We start from the raw sequence: 24,011 nt of genomic DNA on the forward strand, positions 1-24,011 counted from the left end.
ACCACAGTACCCTCTACCTCGTCAAGCCGTCCTAGAACGCAGACTATTGGGTCACGGGGTAAACATCAGTGACAGGAGCCACACTGAAGAATGAGCAAAGAAAGCAAGGCTGTAAGGTTTTCATAAAAAATAATCTACCATGAGAGATTTAAAAAATACAATATTCTATTGGAAATATTCCATCCTCTGTTCTTGCCCTTGCTGCAGAATATATTAAACAGGAATGATAAAAATAATTAAACAAAAGGGAATGAACTAGTGATACACAGAATGACCAGGATAAATTTCAAATACATGATGCTAAGGGACAGAAATCAGACTCAAAAAAGGCTTTCATTACTTGATTCTATTTATGCTGTTTTCTGGAAGAGGCAAAATCACAGGGGCAGAAGGCGGGCTGGTGGTTGCTAGTGGCTGGGAAGGAAAGGAAGGACTGACTAAAGGTGTGTGAAGGAATGTTCTGGGGCGATGGAATGGTTCTGTATCTTGACAGCGGGGTGGTTACAACTGGCTGTGTGTCTAATCTCACCCAAGTGTCCATTCAGAAAGCTGGATTCTACTGATGTAAACTAAATCCCAAAAAACAAAAGGCTAAAAAAAATGAAACTGACCATTTGCCGGTTAAATTAATGTTCAACAATCAAGGACATGAACTTGTTCTTCCCTCAAGTCATTTTTCTCCAAGTTTAAAATTACAACAGGAAATCTTTAAAAATGACAAATTAAAGCCAATAAAGATAACTGAGAATTTAACCACCACAGATGCAATTTTCAAAGTTTAAACACAACAGATTTTGTATGTTTTTATAAGAATACTGAAGCTATCTACCATGTTATCTGCTTTACAAATGGGCATTTCCCAAAACTTAGCAAAGTGACAGTTTAGAAATTTTAGCTTCTGAAACTAACAAGGTAAAAAAAGGAAAAGGAAAAGAAAGAGGAAGAGAGGGGCACCTGGGTGGCTCAGTGGGTTAAGCCTCTGCCATTCGGCCCAGGTCATGATCTCAGGCTCCTGGGATAGAGCCCTGCATCAGGCTTTCTGCTCGGCAGGGAGCCTGCTTCCCCTTCTCTCTCTGCCTGCCTCTCTGCCTACTTGTGATCTCTGTCAAATAAATAAAATCTTAAAAAAGAAAAAAAAAGGGGGGGGGAGAAAGAGAGGGAAAGTTATTCAATCCACAAAGTGATAGACGATCTGAAGATTTGTAGTTATGGGAGATTTTCCAAAATCGGCTTTGTGAAATTCAGATTTCACTGGATGGTTATAGAGAGTCACAAGCAGGGCTTTACTCTTCAAAGGAAAAGACAACACCTGCATCTGGTCCCGGCCCCATGGACCTTAAACCGGGTCCCAAGCCCCAGCAGGCAGAACAATGCCTCAGGTTGACTCATTTCCCACCGACTGACTTAGAACACATTTCCCCTTCCTAAGAGGGCCCTTTTTAACACAGAACAACCTTTAAGGCCATTGTCCACCATGAAAGAATCTGGGTGAAAGATGTGTAACCCCATGGAAAAAAGTCAAAACTGAGAAACCAAAATCCAAATGACCATTATAAATGTTCATAGCTCTTAAAACATATTCCATAAACAGATAGCTCTGTCTACTGTTAATAGACCACCGTCCTTCCTTAAAATACACTGTATCTACTATTTTATTAAAAAGTTAGTGAGACCCAGAACAAAATAGTTAAGGCAGGGGTCCAGACTAAAACTGGAAAGCACTGTTTGAACAACTGTGACGATGTCAGGGAGAGTGATCTGTAAATCAACAAATCTGTGTGTGTGCTCCAGTTAGCAACACAGTGATGAGCTCATCTAAACGAAACTTCCTAAGTACCAGATTAATTGTATTTATCAAGACGATGATGATGGCGAAAATAAATTTTTAAAAGGCAATTTTTCTGGGAAAAGAGTTGGCAAATAATATTTTATATCTGCTTTAGAGTAAAGAACTTGATAGACTCTTCCGTACCTTTAACGTCTGGATCATCAATGTGCGGCTCTAGGTTTTCTATCATTTCTTCAAGTTCCTTTCTGGTGGCCATAGTGATATTTGAAGAACCTGGTGCGGTGACTTCAGAGGTTTCTTCTGGTCTCTCTAGGCTGAGAGTATTCCCACAGCCCTGCTCAAGCTCTATGTCTAGATCTATTTCAGGAAGAGGAGTCCTCCAGAAATGGAAGGAGTTGTACAATTCCTGATCTAAGAGAGCTGAATCTGGTGAACTGGCGCCACCCTCTGGCCGTAATGCAGATTTGTAGTTAGCAGGTTTTTTATCATTCTCATTACTAGCTGCTTCCTGATGAGATTCTGAGGACAAAGTACAAAGTAAAGAGCTGTCCATTGGGACACTTATTTCACCTGGAGATTTCCTAGATGTTTCAGCATGATCTTCCACCATGTTTTCCAGTTTGACACTGGAATTACTAATACTGGGATCTGAAGAAACATCCTCTGGCCTGATCTGTACATCCTCTGGAACTTCTTGATCTCTGATCCTTTTATTGTTTCATTTGGGGGAAAAAAAAATGAAAGTGTAAAAATAATTACTGAAAAAAAATCAATGAGACGCACTACATAAAGTATTTAGACAAGTTCAATATTAAATTTACAGATTATCCATACAAATCGAGTAGTGTATATACTAGTAATGCTTCTTTTTCCATCAGCTGTTCTGTACTCAGAGATGTGAACATCTGTTAAGCATAAGTCTAGATATTTAAGCATTACATGAATTGGAAAAAATAACATTGTAGAATCCCAGGATTCTTAAATACCAGGCTAATTTCAATAATAAACTAAAGAAAAATTGTAGGAAAATAAATTCCTACAACGCACTTAAAAAAATGATCTGATTCTTAGGATCATGGTATTGCCACTGCTCCAATGATGTACTGAAAAGCTGAGAATTAAAACCCATTTGCTTTTATAAAAAAGAAAAGGGAAAAAACCTCTGTGCATTATTAGAAAAGATCCTTATTTGCTATCTCACAAAGTATTAAAATCCATTTTAGTGTAAATGAAGTTTTTAAAAAAAATTTCTTCCACACTTTCCAGCTCTACTCCCAAAGGTTTTCCCAAAATAGTCATGACTTAGTTGATAAGGGCAGATGGTTACAAGCTCCTCAATTAAAGTCCACTGTTTACCACCATCCGTTATCTAAACTAAAGCACTACAGCAAGTTTTAATGTTTATCTCCTATCTTTTATTTGACTCTGTTAAATTTAACAAACATGTATTGAGCACCTACTAAGAGCCATGGAACGAAGCCAGTATTGAGGATTCACATGTGAAAAAGATGCAGGTCTGGTCAGCAAGATTAAATTAGAGGCAAACAAGAGAACCAAACACGTAAGCAAGTAACACCACCAGAGTGGAAAATACAGAAGCACACGGAGCACAGGAAGCGGGATGCAGCTGAGATAAAAAGGCCTAGAAGAAATCACAGGACCAGTGCTTAGAAGAACCAGTAAACATTTACAAGGCTAAGGGGAAGAGCATGTCTTCAAGGGAGGAAAAGCATATGCAAAGGCAAGCATGACCTAAAATATGTAACACACTCTGAAAACAGCCGTGTTTCTTATGGCTCCGAGAAGGAAACAGTGGTGACCAGGGTGAAGAACTTTGCCAGAGCCACCGTACTGCATACCCAACACCTCTGGAATGGATCCTATGGGCTACATGGAATAAGAAAGGAATTAGGAGAATTGCATTTTTAGATATGTTAATTTTTGAGAAAACATCCTGGAAGCAGGGTGGAAAATGGGGTGGAGGTGAGTAGGAGGTGGGAACTCCAGAAGGGCAGTGAGAGCCAGTGAGGACTTGGTGAATGAAGGCAGTACATCTGGGGCTATGAAGAAGCAAATGCATTCAAATGATGACCGGACCAACAGGATCTGTTTACTGATTTATCGCAGGCTGGAGATGGGAAACAACGGGAGGAATCTGGAAAGACTGCCAAATTTCTGGCTAGTACGACAGAACAGATCGCGGTAGCACCAAATGAAAGTAGAAAACACAAGAACAGTGTAACAAGAGGGCTAATGGGTTCTGGTCTGGACAGGCTGAGTGAGGTACCTGGGTTGCATTCTGGGGGAAGGGGACGTCCACGGGAAACCGGTCAGACACTAGGGACTGAGTTGAAGGTCATCAGTTCAGAAGGCCGTGTGCAGGACTTAGATGGGTGTGAGGCAAGAAAGAGGAATGGAAACATGAAAGACACAATGAGTATCAGAGTGAAGGCATTCTTTTCGGGGTGCCATAGAGAAGAGGCCAGAAGAGTTGTAGGAACTGCAGGCACAGGAGATGCTATCCCTGATAGGAGCACTGTCCTTCTAAGAAGAAAGAAGAATGTGAGCTCAAGAACAGAGGTGCACAGATTCAAGGGGCCAAGACACCTCTTTGATAAGAAACGTGAGAGGGAAGTAAGGATGGATGTGTAGGTAAATTTGAGAGTTGAGTGTGGGGAAAAAAAATGAAAGGTGCTCCTGGAAACAGCGCGTGCCTTTACGTACACACAGTGAAAGGTACTAAAGAGGAGGCTCACCAGCACCGAGCAAACGGAAGGCAACACGAACACTGGTGTCCTCTCCTAGTTAGTAGCCACCACACACATTCCCATGAAATTATCAACTGCCCTGATTGCACTTTATCTCAGGGTAATGTTCACATTATTTTCAAAAATATGTATTTTTTAAAAACACATGATTATTTTAATGAAACTTGAAAAAATTATAGAAAAAATATGTAAGAAGTCATCTGAAAATGTACCGCATAATGACAGCATTTTACTTCTGGTGTTTCCCTTGTATTCTTAGGACTGCAAAATAGACAGTGTGCATGTACAACAGAGTCATTACATCTGCGTGTGAGCTGGGCCCCGAGTTCCCAGGTCCTTGTCCCACGGCCAGCACTGCATTGCCCTAAACCTGTGAGCCTTTCAAGGCCCCCATTTACTCCTTAGTAGTTAGGATGAGACACAGGCTTAGGCAACCTTTAATATTCCTTCCCTCTCCAGAACAGTTCTTGAAGCTAATACTGTTATGCCAAATAAACGTCTTCTACATGAATTACATATTTGCCAATCACATGGTCCTTATTAAAAGACATCTTCTGTTTTAAAAAATTTAGTGGGCTAACTGCTGAAATTTGAATAAACATATTATACCTATGTTAATTTCTTAATTTTGGTAATCGAACCATGGTTACTTATAAATGCCTGCATTTTGAGGAAATACACAGCGAAATACTGAAGAAAGGCAAAAAATATCATGTCTAAAACCTCAAAGTATTCAGAAAAAAGATCAATAAAGCAAATATGATAGAAGGGTAACATTTCGAGAATCTGAAGGGCATATGGATTCTTTGTGCTATTTTTGCAGTTTTTCTGATATGAAAACTAAATGGAAAAAATTAGAGTAACAAGATATTGTTTGGTGGGAGTGGAGACCAAATGGGTTAAAACTTGTAAGTCTTCATCTATTATCTGATAAATTTAAAAAAAACCCTGCATTTAAAATACACAAAAGAACCTAATTAAAAAGGCCATTCAGAGAGTACCTGGGTGGCTCAGTGGGTTAAGCATTTGATTCTTGAGTTCAGCTCAGGTCATGATCTCAGGGTTGTGAGATGGAGCCCCATCTTGGGCTCTGTACTGGGAGTGGAGCCTGCTTAAGATTCTCTCTCTCCCTTTGCCCCTCTCCCTCCCTCTCTCAAACAACAACAACAAAGGCCATTCAGTATGCAAAACTATTCCTTGGGCCTAAAATTTCTTAATTACTATTCTCACCATGCCATTACGATTAAACTTTAATACTCTTAGGGGGGAAAAAAAAGAAAGGCGAAGTCATTCTATTTGTCTAATGTTACAATTACTAGTCTGTCCAAACTTAAAACTCCTAGCATGGTTTTAAGGAGACAAAAAAAAAAAAAAAAATTTCCCTACTGGTAAATTCTGGGAAGAACTACTACATGTATGAATTGGCAAAAACATAAGTTATCTGAATACTAATTTTTCCCAGAGCTGGGAGTTAGTCAATGCAAGATCCAGCTGCTAAATACTAAAATTCTGATATTCTTAGCTGTCAGATTTCCAAATGCTATTATACAAGTAAAAATCATTTCGAAAGCTGAGAAGAACTCTGATTCTGCCAAATGCGAGAATTACCCCATTTCCTAAGAGATACAAGTAACAAGAGTATCAGGGTAAGCCAGAAATTTCTCTACCAGAACCTTAATTTTCCTGTAGTGTCTACATAAGTTTTCTATTAATACCCTCCGAGTTCTGGACTACAGACTGTGGGCCTAGAAAAATCAGTGCACGTATTTCCAGGAGAAAATGACCAGTGGCACAGCTGGTCAAGCAGCAGTGTGTCCTGACACAAAAGCAAAGGACATACCTCTTTCCTGTACCGTGAATTAGCCGAATGAAGTTTTCACATCACTGAAATATTTCCAAATTTGTACCAGCAACCATCAATTTTACTGTCACACAGCTGGCATTATGCTGGACTGATAAAAAGTGACAGAAGTAGTATACCTACTTAAGGCTTCTGAGATTAAAGATTCCCTTAAGATTCATTCAAGGTTTATTATATGCCAACTCTGTGCCAGGCCCAGTGAAGGTGCTCTACACGCAAAAACTCAGAACTCAACTGCCACAGCAGACGGACCTGCAGTCTGCTGTAGGATACACGTGAATACACAATTGAAAAGATGGGATCAGAAATCAGTGCTCTCGCTCCAGTGCTGACAGCCAAGATGCAAAAGCTCTGAATTTCAAAAAAACCTCAAGAAAAGATTAGTGGAAGTAGTGAGTCTACAGACAGCAAACACTGACAGTTCATTTTGTTAAATGGGTACGGATGGAACAGAACAGCTTCTCAAACAGAAAGCAAAGAGAACCAAAAGAATATAAGTGTATTCAGAGAACAATGTAACAGTTTGCTCAACTAAGAAAACAAGGGAATGCTTATTTTACCTAATTTAAAAAATGCAAATACAAATTTTTAACTCTGCTTCTGGAAGTAGCCTTTATTAACACCTTCCAAGAAGCATTAGTAGCCCAATCTAGGGTGAAAGATAAATCTGGTATACAAAGTCAGAGATCTAAAATCAATAAAGGCTTCAGAGAGTATTAAGTGATATTAAATGTTTCTAGGATCAGATGAAAACTATATAATAAATAGTAGGGGAAACAGACTGTCAAAACCTTGCTTACTTTGTAAGATATTTGTTTGGGAGATCTGAATTTTAGGAAAACTGAGAGGACCTTGAGAACAGGAACCGAGTTCTTGATTTCTATCTATAGGAGCTGGTTCATAGTAGGTGCTCAATTAATTTCCATATAATCAACCAACCAATCAATCTTAAATAACGATATAAGTTTTAAGACAGCTTAGAACAAAAGCCAGTGCAGTATTTAAGAGGGTAAACAAACTAATGGTTCTGAGACTAATAATACATAGGACTGTTTTTTTTTTTTTTTTTGAAGTTAGGAAGTAAAACTACTTCTACGGTATTTAATACAACTCATTCCTTAGCCAGAAATTCTCTCTTCCCTCCCTTCTACCATTAATACGATTCAATAAAGTCTAACAATATAGTGAAAATACAATGCTACAAAAAGTACTGACTTGACATTAAGACATACCTCATTACAATGGAAGAGGAATTAAGGTTTGTAGGTAAAAGATAACTACCTTTAAATATCTCTTCCAGTAATGTCCTACACAGGCAGTCAGTACAACCACTGGCCATGGTAGCCACTCCAACTATTTTTGTCAGTAAAGTTTTACTGGTGCGCAGCCAAGCCCATCCACTTACATGCGGTTTATGGCTGCTTTCATCCTACAAAGCAGAGGTTAGCAGTCGTGGCAGAGACTGAAAACATTTATTATTTGGCCTTTTACAGAAAGTTTTCTGACCCCTGACCTATAAAATTCTCTGTAAATTTATATTTTCACTTACTAGACTCTCTCCAGATTTAAAAATAAAGTAATAGTCTTTGCACAATTAGGTAGTGAACAAGGTACACTGACTTTAAAAATGAAAAACATAACATTTCCCCCCCATCATCATTTTTGTCAAACTCCTTGCAGCAGCTGTTTTTCAAAAGAACTGACAGAATCTGCTTGCTAGGAAGACAGGTTTAGAGTGATTTTCTTCCTTTACAAAAAACAGTACCTCAGGTTTGTTTGGCTATTCAGCAGGACAGTAGGAGAACGGGCAAAAAGGTAAAACAAGGCAGCAGAGAAGAAAGGAAGAACTGCCAAATCAAAACACCAAGAAAGCAAATATCACAGTATCAAGACCTACAGAAGAAAATGTCCATTAGCATCATGACAAGGGAGGGACAAGACACTATGGTAACTCAAGCATTATAGTAGGGACTGTTTCAAAAACAGGTTCTAAATTATTTCAAGTGCACACCTGTAAAAGTGCGTATTTCCCATGCGCTAAATTAGGCTTGATTTCTTTTTTCCCCTGAGTATATAGTATAATAAGTTTTAAAAACTGAAACTTGGAATTTTTTAATGTAAAAAATTTTAAAAATAAAAATCAGAGTTGTCCTTTTTATTTTAAAATTAGTTGCCCTATTACACTTAAAGTTGATATTCTAGTAATATCAACTTAATCAGTACATCAGTTAATCAGTACATCAGCTGATCATTATACTTTCTCCCTAAATTGAGAGATTATAATCCTCATTCTGCAGGCAGAGTTCAAGATCCACAATTAAATTAATTGACTGAAAGGAAAAATAGTAAGAAATGGACTACATACTAAAACATATTCCTAAATTAGGTTTTACCCCTTAAAACACTAAACACTTTAAACTGTAGAACAATTACTTCATCTATTCCAAATGTCAATAAATGGTTTACTAGGTAACTAATTTATTAAATAAACATTCAAAAATTATCATCACATCTGTCATTTATACTTTTCTCTATGGCCGGGACCAAGCTCAGTGTGCTATACGTGTCTTCGCCTTCTCACTTAAGATGTAACTAACCAAAGAGACATTTAACAAATGTATTTAAAATATAGCTCTTTAAAAGTATCTACCCATTTTTACAATCAAGAGAAATAGCAAAGTCTCCAAAAAGAACATTATAGAAGAAACGAAAAATATGTTCACAAGCAATAAAGCTGGAAAGTGAAGTTTAAAGAAATCATACCTATTTTTGTCTTCTACTGATGTATCTTCTGAGCTTTTGCTTTCTTCTTTAAAATACTGGCCTGAGCTAGATGGATTAGCAAAAGTAGATATGAAAGGTCCCAGAGACTGAAAAGCCGCTTGGCGAACCTACAAAGAAAAAGAGGACAGTAATAAAACTTAAAATTAAGGGATTATTAACAGTCTACTTACCATATACTAAGTATGGTTAAAATAGTAATAAGGTGTTTTCTACAAAGCTTTCCCACATTCAGAACTATCTATCATACTTCTGCTAGGATTTAGAATTCTTCATAAACTATTTTTTTTACTTTCAATTTTTTAAAATCTAGCTTTAATATTTATACCATGAGAATATAAATTTGAGATCCCACAGAGCATCTGCATGGAACTAAAGGATATCCTGCAGCATTTTCCAGGAAAACAGAATGAAGAAAATGAAGACTGCCAAACAGAAAATATAGAGCAATAAAGTTGACAAAATGTGATAAATCCATTTCATGTTTTCTGCTAGGCAAAACTATAATCTGCTTTCTACAAGGAAATAAGACAGATGTGTCAGAACTATGGATGCACTTATCAGAAACAGAATACGGACTTAAAATGTATTTCACAAAAATCTGGATGCACATACTACTGTTATCCATTAATGTCTCAAGTAGGAGAGCAGAAAAAAGGGTTATAGAATTTTATTTCATATTATATTCCTGTATTATTTTTATAATCTTGATTAAAAAAAAAAACTGGGGGAGAGAGGTTTTATGAAAGGAAGCAGAAGGAGGACACAATCTGAAAGAGGCAATTATGATGGAAGAAACCGCAAACCAATTTCTCTAAGACCTTGCCTTGAGGCATAACAATACCTTTTCCATGGTTTAAAATGAGGATTACAGGGATGCCTGGGTGGCTCAGTGGGTTAAGACTCTGCCTTTGGCTCAGGTCATGATCCCAGGGTCCTGGGATCAAGCCCCCCATCAGGCACTCTGCTCAGCAGGGAGCCTGCTTCCCCCTCTCTCTGCCTGCCTTCTCTGCCTACTTGTGATCTCTGTCAAATAAATAAATAAAATCTTAAAAAAAAAAAAAACCGACGATTACATGACATGTGTAAATTCTGCAAAGGCAAATACATGTGAAGTTTGCCTATTATTATTAGTATTTACCTTCTGGGGGAAGCAGATAAAAATGATTCAATTGATTTTTTTAAAAAGGCTAGAATTATATACAAGATAGCAAAGAGAAGCGTATGTGTGAACTTACAGGTCCTTTTCTCCTTTACAGTCAATAAAATGTTACTTCTATAAAAACATAAAAGGTAACTTTCAAAATTATATGCAAGAGTTTAGTCTACTCTGGATACTGTTAAAACTCTGAACTTGTCTCAAACCCTTACCGGATTTATATACACTTCAAATGACAGATTTCAGGAGTCCATTTTTTTTAAAGTTTTATTTATTTATTTGACAGAGAGAGAAAGATCACAAGTAGGCACAGAAGCAGGCAGAGGGGGAAGAGGAAGCAGGCCCCCTGCTAAGCAGAGAGCCCAATGCGGGGCTCGATCCTAGGACCCTGGGATCATGACCTGAGCCACCTAGGCACCCCCAGGAATCCTTCATTTTAATATAAACATATTCCCAAATTAGCAGGAAATACTGTATATCACTAAGCCAAGACAATGATAAAGTCAAAATGAAAATTCCAAATAAGCCACATAATTTTTTCTAACAATCTTATACATTTTAAACATTAAAGTCGTGCTAAGGCTTAACAGTCTTTCCTCTCTGTGGCGTCTGTCTGGAAAATGAATATGGTAAGGTCCTGAGAACTATTTCAGGCACGACAGCATAAGGAGAGCCACTCACCCACTCTCCAGTGAAATTGTTGAAAATGGGGGGGGAAAAGCCCAAAAACAACCCACCCAAAACCCCACCAAGTAAAACGTCTGGAAATAGCCCTTAGGGCAGACAACAAAAGAGGGAATATCTATAAATATTCAGTAAAGCCAGTCCGTGGTATTTGAACCAGGGAGGCGGAAACTCTAGTGCAGACTGCTGCAGCAGCAGCAACGGCCTCCCTCTCTTCCAGCCTCCAGCCGAGGGCTTTTGAAGTTTATCATCCTGTCCCCCGCTACCTGTTGGGCATACCTTCTTCTGCACAATGCCCATTGGTAGAATGGAAGCTCTACATTGGACGTGACTCAGAACCCTGGGCTCTGAGAATACTCAGAATATAGTCCCTGCCCCAGCTTGTAAGGCCAGGAGAGATGAGCCAAGAGAACCTGGGGCTGCTGTCCCTCCCACTCTCATCAAAATGAGGTCATCCCAGGATGGGAGGTAGGCATGTAGACATGCCCAAAGCTGTGCCTCCTGGAGGGGGGGAATAAGAATCCACTAACACATTCCAGCCAGTCACTAAACAAACAAGTAACAGTAACAAGCCCCAGAGAGGGATAGAAGTACCCAAATCTGCTGTATTATCTAAAATGACCAGGTTAAAAAAAATTATAAAGCATGCAAAGGAACAAAGAAGTATAATCCATAGACTGGGGAAAAAATTAAGGGACAGAAACTACGTGTGAGAACACTAAGATGTTGGACTTAGAAAAAAACTTCGAAGTGACCATTATAAATTGATCACAGAATGAAAGGAAAGCATGAGTAAAGAAGTAAAGGAAGGTATGAGGACATGAAGAGAACCAGATGGAAATTCTTGAGTTGAAAGGTATAATGATTGAAATAAAAACTCACCACATAAACTTAAGTAGTTCTGAACTGGTAGGGAAAAAAATGAGGGAACTCAAGGTATATTAATAAAGTTTAGCAAAGAACAGAGAGAAAAAAGAAAATGAGGAAAAATGAACAGAATCTCAGAAAATGTGGGACTCCATTAAGTGCATCATTATATGTGTAATGGGAATACCAGGAGAGAAAAGACACAATATTTGAAGAAATGATGGCTCAAAATGTTCCCAAATTTATTAAAAATCAGTAATTTACACATGAAAGCAGCTCAACATGTAGGATAAATTACGATATCTACAAACACATCATAGTGAAAATGCCAAAAGTCAAAAGCAAGAATATATTGAAAGTGGCAAAAGGAAAGTGACATACCACTTACAAGAGAACCCCAATAAAATAAACCTAAATTCCTGCAAAAACAAGAGAGATTGGAGGGCAGGGGGTAAGACACAAAGTGTTCGAAGAAACTGAAAACAAAACAAAAACACCGTGTTAACCAAGAGCCCTGTACCCAAAAAAGCTATCTTTCAAAAATGAAAGCAAAATACAGACATACCCAGATAAGCAGAAACAGAATTTGTTGCTACCACATTTATTTGTTGCTACCACATTTATAGGACAATAAACACAAAAGGAAGCTCTTCAGGTTAAAAGCCAGTTACCCTGGATGGTAACTCAAAGAAGGAAGGATGATCTCAAACTACTAACTTAATCTTCTGCCTCAAGACATTGGAAAAATAAAGAGCAGCAGAAGAGACGGTATAATATAGATTAGAGTGGAAGCTAATGAAATGAAGAACAGAAATAAAGAGAACACTGATGAAACTAAAGCTTTAAAAAGATGAACAGAACAGACAAACCTTCAGCAGTATGGCCAAGAGACAAAGACTAGAACCAGAAAGCAGGGACATTACTACTGACGTTACAGAAATACCAAGATTATGAAGAAAATACTACAGATCATATACCAGCAAATTAGATAACTTACATAAAACAGACAAATTCCTAGACAAACTACTAAAACTGACTCAAGAAAAAATAATCTGAATAACTCTCTAACAAGTGAAGATTATCTGAATAACCCTATAACAAGTAAAGAGATTAGGAAACACAAAACAAACAAAACTACATACAAAGGAAAAGTTGCTGAAGTCTACTCAACATTTAAATGAGAACACTGATTCCTCACAAATTCTCCCAAAACAAAGAGGAGGGAGCCCTTCCCAACTTTTTTTACGAGGCCATTATTACCCTGTTAACAACCCCCCCCGCAAAAAAAGCCACCACAAGAAACTATAGACCATTATCTCTTATAATATGGATATAAAAACCCCTAACAAAATAGTAGCAAACAATCCAGCAAGATATCAAAAATTATTACACTATGGCCAGGTGAGACTTATCAAAGGTTTAGTGCCTAAAAATCAATATACCACATCATATCCTTAGAATGAATGTGATTTCTATTTATACAGAAGTTTTGTCCAGTTAAAAAAAAGTTAATATAGTAGTTTACCTGTCTACTCCTAAAACAATTACCAATACCATAATTATTTCTTAAATCATGAAATCAAAATCATGTTTTGTGTAAAATGTATTTTTCTACAAAAATGAGAATTAGACAAAACCCTACCCAACGTGAAGGATCACTGATCAAATTAATAAACAGTGCTGACAGTTTAGTCCGTCGGATTTCTTGACATGTCGCACAGGAAACCGCCATGAAACATTCGGCACAGGCCTTCCGGACTCCCCACACGTTATCAGAACAAAGCTGGAAAAACCTGGGCAGCTAAGCAAGGACAGTGGTGTGTTAGGCAGGCAACGTGGGTTTCAGAGATTCATTTTATTTCATTTTCTGCTTTCACAGTGTTTCAAAATACTAGATTTTCCTGTAACAATTTAGAAGACCCGTTTCGTACTAAAACTCAGCAATTTGAAATAAATCACACCTCATTCATAGCCCTGCTGACTGGAAAAGCAGAAACAACAAACATAGCTTCAGTTTCATGCAAAAGCTTGTACCTAAACTGTTTTGCCTAATGGATGGTTTCAGAAACTCTTCAAGTAGGTTAACTGGTACACGAAGCATGTATATCCCAGGCACTAACCGTTTAAAAATAACAAGCTGTAGATTTGTCACTAGAATACTTGAGCGTTGCAATAAAATTACAGATTTCTTCAAGTACAATTGATTTGTTTAGTAGGAATGGGAGAGGTAAAAATAAATCAATGGTCCTTACATATCACATATCTGCATTTTTAACAAACTATAATCAAAACACAATTCAAGTGCCTAGATTATAGAAATGTAAACTCCCAAACTCAGAGTCATATTATCTTTCTGGTTCGCATTCATGAGACTGTGTTAATAAAATGTGGGGGTAAATGTATGCATTTTAAACTTGATGTATTACTCTGTAATGGACTGCTTACCCCTCTGGTACCCCTTTATGTCTGCACTACTCACCAACATCTCCTCAGTAGCTTGCTGGCCAACTACACTGCAGATGTCTCCAAAATTGGCAGCACAGACCTGACAACAGAAGCATCACTGACATTTCAAAATCATCCAAACACAGGGCTTTTAAAACAATCTTTTAAGTTTCACGTATCAATACAGTAACCACTATAACCATGTGTTCTTAAACAAACAAAATGCCTAAAAAATACCTTTCGAACATGAAACATTCTGCAATCACAGCACATCTCACAAAACCTAGGGAGGATAAGACGCTCTGTAATGTCCTTCCCAACCATGGGAGCCATTTTGCACATTATCTAAAATGGATAAGAACAAAAGCACACTGAAAACATCTTCAAACTAAGACTTTTCCAGTTAAGTCTGCTAACTTATCAAAAGTATATGCTTTAGAAAATATAAAATAGGTTGTGACATCATTTTCCCGCATACATCACAAACAACATTCATCTTATTTATCCAGGTTCAAGGGAGAAAAATAGATATTTACTACTATCAATAATTACCAAATGCACAGTAAACCCAGAGATAATCTGAAAAATTTCATTTCTGAGTATAGTTTCAATCATATTATTTTGCTTGATAACTTTAACAGTAAGAAAACAAATGGTCACTGTTCAAAGGAAAGATGATCCACAAGAATAATTTGGGCTCAGTATACTTGTACTGCTAAGAGAAGACTCTCTAGAGGCAGTCCTTACCTTGCAAAGTACCAAGTTAACAGAAACTCGTGCAAAAGAGAACTGCGTCCCTCAGTTCTAATGAAGACAAGGACCCAGTTCCAACACGCAGTTTCAGGTAACGCAGTCCCAGGCAAACGAGGATGAACTATGTTTGAAAATTGGCCCAGTGTTATTTAAATAAATACCCCACTCCACCCTCCAGTTAGTACAGAAAGACATCTGATGGTCTGTTATTACTATACCTACTCCTAGCCCATACAAACATGATGAGAAGAGAAAGACAACATTATTCATACAGGACATGATTCTCTATATAGAAAAATCCCAAGGACTCTACAGAAAAGCCACTAGGACAAATACGTGGGCTTAGGAAGTTCGTAGGACATATACCAGAACCAAAAATGAACCAAGGAAATGAAAACATTTAAAAACAGTATCATTCACAGCAATGTTAAGAAACATGGTTCAACAAAATACAGATGTGCTGTCTACTGAAAACTACAAAACAGTGAGGAGAAACATAAAACACCTAAATAAATGGGGAAATCGACCATGGACTGTTAGGTGGGTGATTATCTCCAAACTGATTTATAGATTCAACACAATCCTTATCAAAATCCCAGCATCCTCACAACTCGTGGTAACATCTGTATTTCCCAAATTCCAAAGCCAGTTTTGTTCTTTGACTCTATACTGTTTCTAAGCATCTTCAAGCCCTAAAGATCTGAAGTTACATCCTATATCACTGATCTAACATAATTAAATTCATCAGAATGAATTATCTCCAAGATAGAGAACAACTAGAAAGCTAGGATGTGCAGAACATGATAAATAAACCGACTGTAGAAGAATCCTGGGTTTCATTCTAGTGCTGGATATATAGTCCATTAGTTATAATGCTTCACTATTGTTAAGTCCCATAAAAATAACCAAGCAAGTTAAACTCTCCTCAGTTATGCGAAAACTGATTTTCTTCATTGAGGAATTTGTGAAAAAAAAAAAAAAAAAATGCTACACCTTTGGAATGTGACAGAGGTGCTGATTGTACAACATGGTGAATGTACTAAATGCTAACTTAATTGTACACTTTAAAATGGTTTTTCATTATGTGAATTTCATTTCAATAAAAGTGATATTACTGAAAAGTATCTAAATTTACTATTAACTGGTATGGAGTATCTAAAAAATAAAATAATGGAATCAAGACATTTCCAAGGGAAAGGGGACTATAGAGACAACTTAATTCATCCTAATGATCCAGAAACATTACCCAATTTTTGTGTAATTCTTTTCATATCTACAAGATGCTATTATTTTAGGGTTTTATTTTTTATTTTATTTTTAGGTAATCTCTGCAACCAACATGGGGTTCGAACGCATAACCCTAAGACAAAGAATCACACATGCCACCAACTGAGCCAGCCAGATGTCCCTATTTTAGGTTTAAACAGTAAACTCTCACTTTCCAAGTAGAGCTGAAATTTTAGATGGACTTGTTAAACCGGACTTTTTTATGTACATGATTTAATTCATGTATTTTTCTTATCATCACAATTTCTATCACTTATTATATATCATTATAAAATTACTTGCCTGACTATCCTTCCCCCAAAGACCACAATGTCAAGGGCAGGAGCTATTTTTTTCTCCTGTGCTTACATAGTGCCTAGAAAAGTGTTTAATAGCAACTAGAGTTTCACCGTTTCTTCATCCAATACTGGGTTTCTGTTTTTTGTTTTAACTGCACTGATTATTTCTCCCATCTTCTTTATCCATAATAATGAATTTACAGTTACTTATTATTCTCTTGCTGCATATCTTGCTTTCTCAGAGCCCTGCGATAGAGCCCATCTAATTCACAGGTGCAAAGCACAACTGGGGCCCGCAAAACACAGACCTCTTTTGTATGCCTATGTCCCTCTCTAGCCCCTTCTAATGCTCTGGGGCTACTTTGATACCTAACGCACTCCATAATACATTCTACAATATTTGAGCACCTCCTATTTGTCAAAACAGTGACGAATTTTGCCTTTTAAAGAAAAAGTGTCTTCTACTTACAGCCACAGCTTCTGTTTTCACATCATCGTTGCTATCTGGGGCAGTTAGCTCTATGAGGACGGGACACACTTTGGTCTCCACATCAAATCGCTCAATTAACTCCTGCTCCAGCAGAGCCAGCAAAGCTGCCTGACTTGTTTTTCTTACCTAGGAAAAAATCAGAATAAACAAAGTACATACATGATGTAACAAGACCCTATTACTTGATTTTCACGAAAGTGAAGACTTTTCATCTCAACTTAAAGGGATTCATAACTGGCAAAACTTTGCAAATAAAAAACTTGTTGCTATTTTCTCCAGCTATTGCCAAGACAGAACTTGGCAGACTGTGATACGACAAATGAACTGGAACAGGAAAGCCATCCTTGTGGGGTGCCCAGGTGGCTCAGCCGGTTGGACACCCAACTCTTGATCCCAGACCCTGGGACTGAGCCCTGCATTGGGTATCCTGCTCAGCAGGAGGTCGGCTTCTCTCCCTCTCCCTCTGCCCCTCCTCCCAGCTCACATGCTATCACATGTGCAAAAGGAAAGCCACCCCTGTGAACGGTGACTCTCTAATTAGCAAACTTTCTGAGGGGCACCCACGAGGGTACCATGTAAGAATGCAGCTACTGGGCACTGTCTTATCATGGCATTAAGGGGACTTTCTAGATTTGCCAGACTCTCAACATATCTCGTCTAAGACACAAAGTCATTTTGAAAAACAGAATAATGAAGCTGAAGAGGAAAAAGCACTCAAATGAGACCAGCTAGGAGAGGCCATTCTACATACAACATGGTAAATGTAGGAATATGTAAATGGCACTCTTACCTGATTATTCTGATCTGCAAGATATCTAACCACAATAGGTAGTAAGTATTTGGAAAAAGCATATGGGATTGAAGGCCGGTTTTCTTGACAAAACAATGCAATATGAGGCACCTGTTCCATCAGCTCTGCTCTCACCGTCGGTTCTATTGAAATAACAGAAATGTGAACAAACACATTACCCCAAATTAACAAAATCTTTGCCTGGGCTTAAGACTATTCAGGAAAGCTCTGGACTTCCATCCTCAGCATAAAAGGGACTTACACAGTGTACTCTAACTCTAGGATCCTTTTTCACAATCATATGCAGGTCAACCCTTCAAGTAAAAGGAAGATCCTTTTCCTATCCCCAGGCTTCTATCTTCCTACTGTGCACTAAGTATGCAATCATTTCCTATTATGACCAAATTTATCCATCACCTAATTGTGTCACATATGCTGGGGGTTAAATATCCAATACTCACATCAACAAAATATGTAATATCTATGAACTATTTAAGAGCCTCCTAGGACAAGTCTTAAGGACCGGTTCTTAACCTAAATTTAATCAATGAATACAGAATTTATAGTTAAAATTAACTAAGATTAAAATAAAGTAGACCAATCAATTTAAAGAAACAAAAAATCTGAAAGACCCAAGTATGTACAGCAAAAGAATGACAAATATAGCATTTCAAATCTCTGGGTTTTAAGACAGAGTAATGGCAGGAGAATCAGTTATGTGAGAAAAAAGGATGATTCCTATCCTGCATATCATACATGAATTGTAATTAAAGTTCCAAACATTTTTTTTAAAGATCAAAAGCACTAAAAGACAACATTAAAAAAAATGTTTAATCTTGAGGTGAGAAGCCCTTCCAAGGCAAACAAAACCCCCAAACCAACTTTGAGACCAACTAATTCCACTTTATAAAGCCTCCATTATAGACAACAGGTACCATACTCAGTTAAAAGGCAAGCTGGCTTGGGAGAAAATATACATATAACAAAGTATTAATAACTAAATATACAAAGAACCCATTGTTTAAATGAACACAAGGAAGAAAATAAGGATAAGGACAGGCAGTTCTCAGAAGAAATGCAAATGACCAAGACACATACAGACATGACAGATTATCAATACAATTCATTACATCAGACCTAATTAGAACTTTGGTATTAATGATTATATCATTACAGTTACTTTAAGGTAAATATGCATGCATGGGTCCAGAGGAACTTTAGATTTCAACAAACAGAAATTAATGAAAGCATCAGGAGAAAATGCACTAGCATCTTACAAAGCTAAGAATCTTATCAACAATATTTGGAATTTCTATTACATGGTTCTGCCATTTGAAGTTAGACAGTAACTGAACAAAATAGTGCTTCTGTTTTGAAAAATAATTAGTTAAAAAAAAAAAAAGACATAGGCCTCTCCTTTTCCTCACTGACCCTGTATTTGCTTACATGGACCTAATAATTATACATATTTTTGAAGCAAAAGAAGGATACAAGTTACAGTTCTGGTTAAGAATGAAATCAGTAGGAGTGCCTGGGTGGCTCAGTTGGTTGGGCGTCTGCCTTTGGCTAAAGTCATGCTCTCACCCACATCAGGCTCTTTGTTCAGCCAAGAGTCTGCTTCTCCCTCTCCTTGGTCCCTCCCCACTGCTCAGTCCCTCTCTTAAATAAAATCTTAAAAAAAAAAAAAAGTGATCAGTAACTTTTCTTTCTTCAAAGACCTGGTTAGGCAAACAGACCAATGGGACAAAACAGAGTCAAGAAATGAACATACTGTGAGTCATATGGGAGGAACTGAAGTGCTGGGGAGGGATTTCAGAGCTACTATGATGGCTGAAGAGAATGAAGAAAAGGGAGTTGAGTCCAAGGTCTCTAACTTGATAAGCTGGGCTGATCATGACTACTGAAAAATATACAGTTGTAAAATTAATGCATATATTCCATTCTCTTAAGCAAACAAGGAGCTTAGAACCTTTAAATCTTTTATCTGCCTTATCCTTATCAACTTTTATCTTGATTTTCTTATTTCCCTAAAGTTATTACTCATAGTTTTAGGATTTTTATATAGCAAATGCTTGTTTAAATTTACTAATTTAGTAAGTTTTTTTCATCCAACTCTTTTCTGTTTCAATTTAAAAAAATCTATACATACAGTTACACACCAACATGATAAGCTTCAGAAGTATAAAGAAGCTAGACACAAAAGAACATTTTCAGTATGATTCCATATAAAAGTTCAGAGGGGAAAATTAATCTACACACTTAGGGGTCAAAACATGGATTTACCTTGGGAAAGAAGAACAGGACAGAAATGAGAAGGTGCCCTGAAATGGTTTCCGGGATGCTAGTTTTATCTCTTGATCTGAGTAGTAATTACATGGGCCTTCATTTTGCTTTACTTCATGGAGCTGAAAATTTATAGTCCATGTACTTTTTTTTGTTTTTGAAAGATTTTATTTATTTGACAGAGAGATGACAAGTAGGTAGAGAGGCAGGCAGAGAGAGAGGAAGAGAAGCAGGCTCCCTGCTGGGCAGAAAGCCAGATGCGGGGCTTGAACCCAGGACCTGGGATCATGACCTGAGCCGAAGGCAGAGGCTTTACCCACTAAGCCACCCAGGCACCCCAGTCCATGTACTTTTTATAGTGAGTTTTATTCAATATTAAAGTAACAGAGCTCCCCAACAAGTGCTCCTGTTGCCCATCTATGTCACCAAGTGTCTGTACTGGTACATTACTGTTCTATATCATAAAAACACACTCTAGGATGGCATGGTATGGACCCCTACAATCTAGCCTCGACTGCTTTATTGAACAGCCTCATTATTTTAAGCCGTAGACTCAGTAAACTACCTGTTGACCAAATGGGCCACTATTTTGAGCTCCTTAATCCTCTAAACCAGTCTTTTCTTCTCCCGAGTATGCTGTTTCCCTTCTCTGTACCTCATTATTCTACTAAATTTAACTAAATGTCACTAACTTTCTGAAATCAGCAACAACTCTCCCTGTTATAAAGTATTATTTGTAAGTTATTTGCATTCATTAAACTGTTAATTTGATGACAGGAATTCTTATTCACCTTAGTAACTGCTCTAGCATTTATTCTAGAAACTGGCCTAGGACTGTGCACTGTATTACGCTTATCAAATGAACAAAAAATGTGAAAGTCAATAGAGATATTTACCATGAACTCAAAAACTTGAGAGTATATTTAAAAAATATATATACAGTTGACCCTGGAACAACTAAGGGGCTGGGGCACTGACCCCTCCCTGTGTAGAAAATCCACATAAAACTTTTGACACCCCCAAAACCTGACTACTATTAGCCTACTGTTGACTGAAAGCCTTACCAATAACAAGTCGATTAACACGTACTTTTTATGTTTTACGTATTGTATGCTGTATTCTTACAATAAAGTAAGCTAGGGAAAAGAATATGTTATTAAAAAATCATAAGGAAGAAGAACTAATTCCTATTCTCCTGAAACTGTTCCAAAAAATAGCAATAGAAGGAAAACTTCCAAACTCATTTTATGAGGCCAGCATCACCTTGATCCCAAAACCAGACAAGGATCCCATCAAAAATGAGAACTACAGACCAATATCCTTGATGAACACAGATGCAAAAATTCTCGCCAAAATACTAGCCAATAGGATTCAACAGTACGTTAAAAGGATTATTCACCACGACCAAGTGGGATTTATTCCAGGGCTGCAAGGCTGGTTCAACATCCGCAAATCAATCAATGTGATACAACACATTAATAAAAGAAAGAACAAGAACCATATGATACTCTCCATAGATGCTGAAAAAGCATTTGACAAAGTACAGCATCCCTTCCTGATCAAAACTCTTCAAAGTGTAGGGATAGACAGCACATACCTCAATATTATCAAAGCCATCTATGAAAAACCCACCGCAAATATCATTCTCAATGGAGAAAAACTGAAAGCTTTTCCGCTAAGGTCAGGAACACGGCAGGGATGTCCGTTATCACCACTGCTATTCAACATAGTACTAGAAGTCCTAGCCTCAGCAATCAGACAACAAAAGGAAATTAAAGGCATCCAAATCGGCAAAGAAGAAGTCAAACTATCACTCTTCGCAGATGATATGATACTCTATGTGGAAAACCCAAAAGACTCCACTCCAAAACTGCTAGAACTTGTACAGGAATTCAGTCAAGTGTCAGGATATAAAATCAATGCACAGAAATCAGTTGCATTTCTCTACACCAACAACAAGACAGAAGAAAGAGAAATTAAGGAGTCCATCCCATTTACAATTGCACCCAAAACTATAAGATACCTAGGAATAAACCTAACCAAAGAGACTAAGAATCTATACTCAGAAAACTATAAAGTACTCATGAAAGAAATTGAGGAAGACACAAAGAAATGGAAAAATGTTCCATGCTCCTGGATTGGAAGAATAAATATTGTGAAAATGTCTATGCTACCTAAAGCAATCTACACATTTAATGCAATTCCTATCAAAGTACCATCCATTTTTTTCAAAGAAATGGAACAAATAATCCTCAAATTTATATGGAACCAGAAAAGACCTCGAATAGCCAAAGGAATATTGAAAAAGAAAGCCAAAGTTGGTGGCATCACAATTCCGGACTTCAAGCTCTATTACAAAGCTGTCATCCTCAAGACAGCATGGTACTGGCACAAAAACAGACACATAGATCAATGGAACAGAATAGAGAGCCCAGAAATGGACCCTCAACTCTATGGTCAACTCATCTTCGACAAAGCAGGAAAGAATGTCCAATGGAAAAAAGACAGCCTCTTCAATAAATGGTGTTGGGAAAATTGGACAGCCACATGCAGAAAAATGAAATTGGATCATTTCCTTACACCACACACGAAAATAGACTCAAAATGGATGAAGGATCTCAATGTGAGAAAGGAATCCATCAAAATCCTCGAGGAGAACACAGGCAGCAACCTCTTTGACGTCAGCCGCAGCAACATCTTCCTAGGAACATCACCAAAGGCAAGGGAAGCAAGGGCAAAAATGAACTTTTGGGATTTTATCAAGATCAAAAGCTTTTGCACAGCAAAGGAAACAGTTAAAAAAACCAAAAGACAACTGACAGAATGGGAGAAGATATTTGCAAATGACATATCAGATAAAGGGCTAGTGTCCAAAATCTATAAAGAACTTAGCAAACTCAACACCCAAAGAACAAATAATCCAATCAAGAAATGGGCAGAGGACATGAACAGACATTTCTGCAAAGAAGACATCCAGATGGCCAACAGACACATGAAAAAGTGCTCCATATCACTCGGCATCAGGGAAATACAAATCAAAACCACCATGAGATATCACCTCACACCAGTCAGAATGGCTAAAATTAACAAGTCAGGAAATGACAGATGCTGGCGAGGATGCGGAGAAAGGGGAACCCTCCTACACTGTTGGTGGGAATGCAAGCTGGTGCAACCACTCTGGAAAACAGCATGGAGGTTCCTCAAAATGTTGAAAATAGAACTACCCTATGACCCTGCAATTGCACTGCTGGGTATTTACCCTAAAGATACAAACATAGTGATCCGAAGGGGCACATGCACCCGAATGTTTATAGCAGCAATGTCTACAATAGCCAAACTATGGAAAGAACCTAGATGTCCATCTACAGACGAATGGATAAAGAAGATGTGGTATATATACACAATGGAATACTATGCAGCCATCAAAAGAAATGAAATCTTGCCATTTGCGACGACGTGGATGGAACTAGAGGGTATCATGCTTAGCGAAATAAGTCAATCGGAGAAAGACAACTATCATATGATCTCCCTGATATGAGGGAGAGGAGATGCAACATGGGGGGTCGAGGGGGTAGGAGAAGAGTAAATGAAACAAGATGGGATTGGGAGGGAGACAAACCATAAGTGACTCTTAATCTCACAAAACAAACTGAGGGTTGATGGGGGGAGGGGGTTGGGAGAGGGGGTGGGGTTATGGATATCGGGGAGGGTATGTGCTATGGTGAGTGTTGTGAAGTGTGTAAACCTGGCGATTCGCAGACCTGTACCCCTGGGGA

At 37.8% G+C, this 24,011-nt stretch overlaps 1 protein-coding gene across 4 annotated transcripts in view; it reads right to left on the reverse strand.

The window, feature by feature from the left end:
* The window catches only part of PPP4R1 (protein phosphatase 4 regulatory subunit 1), a 64,486-nt gene that overhangs the window by 17,318 nt on the left and 23,157 nt on the right, over nt 1-24,011 (reverse strand). For all 4 annotated transcript variants that reach the window (XM_047696857.1, XM_047696855.1, XM_047696854.1 and 1 more), the window contains 7 exons: nt 17,953-18,095; nt 17,142-17,288; nt 14,592-14,699; nt 14,389-14,454; nt 13,552-13,710; nt 9,182-9,309; nt 1,973-2,496 (listed from right to left, as the gene is read on the reverse strand). In XM_047696857.1, coding sequence (XP_047552813.1) covers nt 1,973-2,496; nt 9,182-9,309; nt 13,552-13,710; nt 14,389-14,454; nt 14,592-14,699; nt 17,142-17,288; nt 17,953-18,095 — 1,275 coding nt within the window. The remainder of the gene's footprint in view (nt 1-1,972; nt 2,497-9,181; nt 9,310-13,551; nt 13,711-14,388; nt 14,455-14,591; nt 14,700-17,141; nt 17,289-17,952; nt 18,096-24,011) is intronic.

The sequence above is a fragment of the Lutra lutra genome, chromosome 12 (assembly GCF_902655055.1).
Source record: "Lutra lutra chromosome 12, mLutLut1.2, whole genome shotgun sequence".
NCBI lineage: Eukaryota > Metazoa > Chordata > Mammalia > Carnivora > Mustelidae > Lutra > Lutra lutra.